Source organism: Antechinus flavipes, chromosome 4 (assembly GCF_016432865.1).
Source record: "Antechinus flavipes isolate AdamAnt ecotype Samford, QLD, Australia chromosome 4, AdamAnt_v2, whole genome shotgun sequence".
Lineage (NCBI taxonomy): Eukaryota > Metazoa > Chordata > Mammalia > Dasyuromorphia > Dasyuridae > Antechinus > Antechinus flavipes.
In genome coordinates, this window is record NC_067401.1 from 322774361 (window position 1) to 322780308 (window position 5948).

A 5948-nucleotide genomic window follows, 5' to 3' on the forward strand; every position below is an offset into this window, starting at 1 on the left:
AATGCAAAACCCTGCCTCAAAGGCTCTCTTCCAACAAATTGATTCTATTTATTCATCAAAATTATTTGATTCTTTAAAAGATATAAAATAAAAATAACCTTAATTGATAACCCTTAGATCATAAATAGGGAAATATATGTTTGCCAGTTGGAGTTGTTATGAGAATAAAACTAAGATAATATTTTTTAAATATTTTTTAAATCTTAAAGTGCTATATAGATGCTAATTATTTGTTATTATCATTGTCATTGTTATCTCTAACATAAAAATCCTCTGTATACATTTGTTGTAGTCTAGATATTATTTATTTTTAATACCATTAATACCATTTCTGTCTCCTCATGAAACACATCAGAAAGTGTGGTCCTAAGAATGTGTTGTTATCATTGTTATTGGTAGAGATAACCAAGTGGACATATATTTTTTTTAAAAATCACTGGATTTTGTAAAGAAAAAAAAGAATTTTCCAGATTCTAATTTGTGGTTGAATAGACAATTTATGCAGTTAAACCACTAGTACAGATATCTTGGACAGACAATGTGAATGGCCATTATAGAATCGACCAACAGGAAGAAAGAGGACTGGATGGCCCTTTGAAAACCTGGTCAGTATTCTTAATGACCTCAAATCTCCCCTTGAAACAAAAGTCTACTTTTAAAATCATCAGTATTATTCTGGCAGTGCTATATAATGATATGTGACTGAAATGTGGAATGATACATTTTGAATCATTCTAAGGGTAAAGGAGGAGTTTGTCGGCCTGCCCCGGAAACGTTACATCCCCCTGGGTCGCCATGGGCAGCAAGATGGCGGCGGCCACTCTGGTCGTACAGGTAGTCAAGCCACATACTCCATTAATAAGGTTTCCTGACAGAAAAGGCTACCCCAAACTGAATGTACCCGAATCTTTAACATCATCTGTGCTTCCATCTCACTCTTCTGCAATATCACAACATTCTTTGGGTGGTAAATCATCAGGTTTGCCAATGAATCGTGGTCCACCAGATTCTACTGAAATAGTAAAAACATTACCTCAGAAATATAGGAGGAAATTCATGTCTCCAGAAGAGATGGAATTTATTCAACGTGGAGGTCCAGAGTAATCGCTGACAAGCGTATTATGATTGTCAGACAAGAGAGTGGTTTTCTTCACAATAAAGGCCTTCAAAAATGACATGTTAAACTGTATATGAAACCAATTTAATATAAGATGCTGTATAAAATGCAGGGTTACAAATTTAGATAGCCATTTATATTTCCTAATTTGTTTAAATCAGCTTGTCTATAAATTAGGCTGGAGATTTGAGTTATTATTTCTTAAAAGTATAGGAATTTTTGTAATTTAGATAGCATATTAACTTTTGATTTTCAATTATCTCTAATATTTAATGTTGCTCAGGTTTAATTTTCAGTGACCTTAATTTCCCATAATTTTTCATTGTAAGAAATGGAAAGTACTAGTTAGGTAGAATCATTGTTTTAGGAGAAGATACCAGAAATCTTGAGATTAGATGAGAATCAATGTTATACTATTCTGATGGATAAAATTGAGACAGGACAGGTCACTGTTAGTGAGAGTGGGACAATAATGAAAAATGATGATGAATAATGAATGATAAAATAATCAGTTACCAAACTTCTGTTTGTCAAAAACCATGAAATGACAAACAAAAAATGAAGTGGAAGTAGGGGAGATATGTTTTAAAAGGTTTTTTTGTGTGTTTTAAGAAAAGAAAAAGTTCCTGCCCTTTTGAGTTTGTTTTGATCATGTATTGTGAGCACATATCAAATTAAATATTTATTTTTCCCCCCCCAAAAAAAAAGGGTAAAGGAGAAGTACATGGATTTGAATAGACTAAAAATATTAATTATAAATGTTTTCATGGGAGAATGAAAGACAAAAAAGAAAAACCGCAACAGTCTACTATGGATAACGCATTGTACTGTATGCTGACAATTACAAATACAAAAGTATGACAGTTCCTGTTCTTAAGGAAATTATATTGTAATAGCAGAAGCAGCAAATGGAAAGTTTCAGTCCTTAGAGGTCACAATGGCATAACAGATGCTAATGTATATTCTTTGATATTTTTTCTTCCGATATATAATCTCCATTTCTAATGTTGAAGCATTTGATAGTGTCAAGTATTTTCATAGTGAAAACTCTTTTCTGGGTTCTCAATGGCTATGGCTTATGAGGAGTAATGCCTCTAGATACATTTCCAGATACAATTTCTATAGGGGTTGTTTTCTGAAATGAAAGGAAAAACAATAATCAGGATAAAGGATTACATTATGATTAGAAAAAGTAGGTAGGCTGGAGTGAATAATAACTGATGGATAGTCTACATGGTCCAATGATACCCAAGGAATTTTAAAAGGTCTAGAGGAAAGACCCCAATATATTGACTAAACTTCATAGACAAGAGTTACAAAGTTTGAGAAAGCATGGATAGATTATGATCTATAGCTTTGAAAGTAGTCTTTCCTCCCCCACTAATGAGATCCCACATATACAGTAGCATGAAAAGAAATCCTACTTATTTGTCAACTGTTTTTCACTCAATAAACATATTAAACATATATGGTGTGCTCTATACTGGAGAAGGAAATGCCAAACCACTTCAGTATATTTTTCAAGAAACCTCGTGGACAAACACATGGGGTTACAAAAAGTCATAAACAACTGAATGATTGAACAACAACAAAAACATTAAGACAATTCTTGCCCTCATAGAGCTTATACTTTAATAGTGAAGCAAATGAATGATGGCCTATATGATAAGGGGAAATATAAAACAAGGAACTAGAACTTTTAGATATGTCCTCTAGCTAACCTCCCTCTTCACAGGTTCAATCCCCAACATTTTAGAAGTGGATTAAAGGATGGAGAGTGGGGGAACAGATGGAATTGAGCACTGAAGATGAACTCCAACAGATATCACTAACACTTTCATTAAAAGGAGAAAATATTTACTTTAAGGTCTATCTAGAAAATAGATTCAGTGTAGAAACATCAGAAGAACCAACCTTTATTACTGGTCTCTGTGTAGTGTGTGTGGACAAGTATGGAAATTAATGACTATATAAAACTCAGAGGAATTGTGTATATGTTTGTGAATAGTTCTGTCATATTTCTCTTTCTGTTATATTTCTCTTATCCAGAGCCAAAAGAATTCTCTAAAAAGAAATTCTCAGCAATAAGGATGTGAATCATAAATTCATCCTAGGAAATTTTATATATATATAAAACTTTCAATAGCTATATATAACTTTCATTAGCTAAATTTAGTCCATAATCTGAAATTAAGATTTTGTTAAGGATGGGAGAGCTGGCAAACTTCCTAAGTTAACTTATTTATTAATGGCACCTCATTCTATCACAATATTCACCTAAACTTTCAGAGGCAGTTCAAGCATTGGGGTATAGCTTTTATCTGAGGATGTCTGAATGATTTCAAAACAGAGGCAATTTATTCTAAAACATTAAAGGGGGGATCACAGAGGGAGATCAAAGAGCAGATCAAGTTGGCTTCTTGATTCACAAACTACATAAAATGGAGCCCAGAAAAGAGACCACAATTTATGGCTTCAAGGAAACGGGCATGGAACTCCCCACCACTGCATGCCAAGTGATGAACATCACCAATGGGAATGGAATGAGAAATACAAGCGAAGTTTCCCATCCTAGTGGAAATAAGGAAACAGATTTGGAAATAGCCCAAGTTAAAAGGTCAAGAGAAATATTCATATCTCTTTGTTGTTGAAAGTGCAGTTGAAATAAGATTTTATGATGATCAATTCTGATGGACGTGGCTTTTTTCTACAGTGAGGTGATTCAGGCCAGTTCCAGTGGTCTTGTGGTGGAGACAGCCATCTGCACCCAAAGAGAGAACTATAAACTGATTATGGATCACAACATAGTACTTTCACTTTTTTTTGCTGTTGTTTGCTTGCATTTTGTTTTCTTTCTCATTTTTTTTCCTTTTTGATCTGATTTTTTTGTGCAGCATGATAATTGTGAAAATATACATAGAAGAATTGTGCATATTTTACATATATTGGATTATTTTCTATCTAGGAGAGAGGGTGGGGGAAGAGAGGGGGGAAAAATTTGGAATACAAGGTTTTGCAAGGGTGTATGTTGAAAACGATGTAAATGTTTTGAAAATAAAAACCTTTTTAAAAATCTAACACACAATACAATCTAAATATATGATCATTTGATACATATTGAGGAATGACAGTAGGAAAGTATTAAGTCTTTCTATTATGTTTCTGCAAGAGCGGAATATTTTGTAAACTAAAAACACCTAAATTCATAACATAAAGAAGAAAGTGTAGTTGAGAGTCTTGCTTTCAGAAATAGGAAGGCAAAGAAATCAAATTGAAATAAATATAGAGGATTTTTGAAATGCCTTTTTAAAAAATTTATATGCTTACCTCCAGACTTTGGGAGCTTAACTATTGCCCTTTAACCTCTTTGGCACCCTTTTGCTCAGCAATGCTGCTGCTTGGCATGGGGTACTTCTCTTGGCTACATTCCAGCTTCAAACATGTGGCTGCTTCTGGGGGAAAATCCCTTGGCAATGAAAAATATGGGAATTTTTTTTTTTTTTAGTTCCAATGCATCCCTCTTCTGGGCTTATGCTCCAAAAAGACCAAGGGCAGAAAAAAAAAAAAGGCCCAAAGTATACAAGATATTCATAGCAATGCTTTTGTAGTAGCAAAAAGTTAAAGACAAAATTAGAGACCTATCAATTAGGAAAGGGCTAAATAAATTGTGGTATACAAATATGACGAAACATAACTTCGGTGGAAACAAATGAGAGAAATGAGAAATTCAGAAAAACAGGAACTTACATAAACTGATGTGTGATGATGTAAGCAGAACTAGAAAAACAATATTGCCAATGATTATAATGAATTAAATGAAAATAGCACTAATATGCTGAAAAAATTGGCCATTCACCATAATTTCCCTCTTCTCCTTTCTTATCACTAGTATATTTTCTGTCTCTCTTCCTTTACCCTTGTCTCATATGAAGTGGTCTTACCCCTTATCAAGTTTAACCCTCTATTTATTCAAATGATCCCATTACATCCTGTCTTCTCTAACAGAGAGCTCTCTGTTGTCCCCTCTCTTTAGTGTATTTCCTTTTTTTTTTCATGAGGCAATAGGGTTAAGTGACTTGCCAGGGTCACACAGCTAGGAAGTATTTAAGTGTCTGAGGCCACATTTGAATTTAGGTTTTCCTGACTTCAGGGCTGGTGCTTTATTCCCTGGGCCACCTAGCTGCCCCTCTTTCATGTATTTTCAACTTCTCCCTGCTCTTTTCTTACTGCTTACAAACTTGCCCATGTCTTCCTCATCCTGGAAAACCTCTCACTTAATCCTTCTAGCTCTGTAACCATCATTCTATTTGTTTTCTGCCCTTTGTAACTAAATTCCCAGAAAAGGCCATTTGCTTATCCCGTAAATAGTTTGTTTCATGTATATTAGTTTTCACATTGTCTTCTTCATTGGATTATTTGCTCTCTTAGAGCAAGGTCTGCTTTTGTCTTCATTTCTTTCCTCCCTCTTTCTTTCCTTTCTTCCCTCCCTTTTTCCTTCCTTCCTTCCTTCCTCCCTTCCTTTCTTCCTCTCTTGCTTCCTTCCTCTCTTCATCCTCTCTCTTTGTTTCTTTCTTCCTTATTTTCTTTCCTTCTTTTTCTTCTTTCTTTCCTTCTTTGATTTCTTTCTCTTTCTCTTTCTTTCTTTCCTTCTTTGTTTTTTCTTTCTTTGTTTTCTTCTTTCTTTCTTCCTTTCTTTCTTTTCTTCTTTCCCTCCTTCCTTCTTGGTTTTCTTCTTTCTTTCCTCAGTTCTTAGCAAAATGTTTGACATATAAGAAATGCTTAACAAAAACTTATTGGTTGCTATCCCAATTCATTTGCAATGACCTAAACC

The 5948-nt window shown here is 34.1% G+C and overlaps 1 protein-coding gene across 1 annotated transcript; it reads left to right on the top strand.

The window, feature by feature from the left end:
* The first annotated feature begins 754 nt into the window (after window positions 1–754).
* LOC127559619 (alpha-ketoglutarate dehydrogenase component 4-like) lies at window positions 755–1810 on the top strand. Its single transcript, XM_051993537.1, has one exon. The coding sequence runs from the start codon at window positions 796–798 to the stop codon at window positions 1102–1104; it is 309 nt and encodes a 102-aa protein (XP_051849497.1). The 5' UTR covers window positions 755–795; the 3' UTR covers window positions 1105–1810.
* The last annotated feature ends 4138 nt before the right edge of the window (window positions 1811–5948 follow it).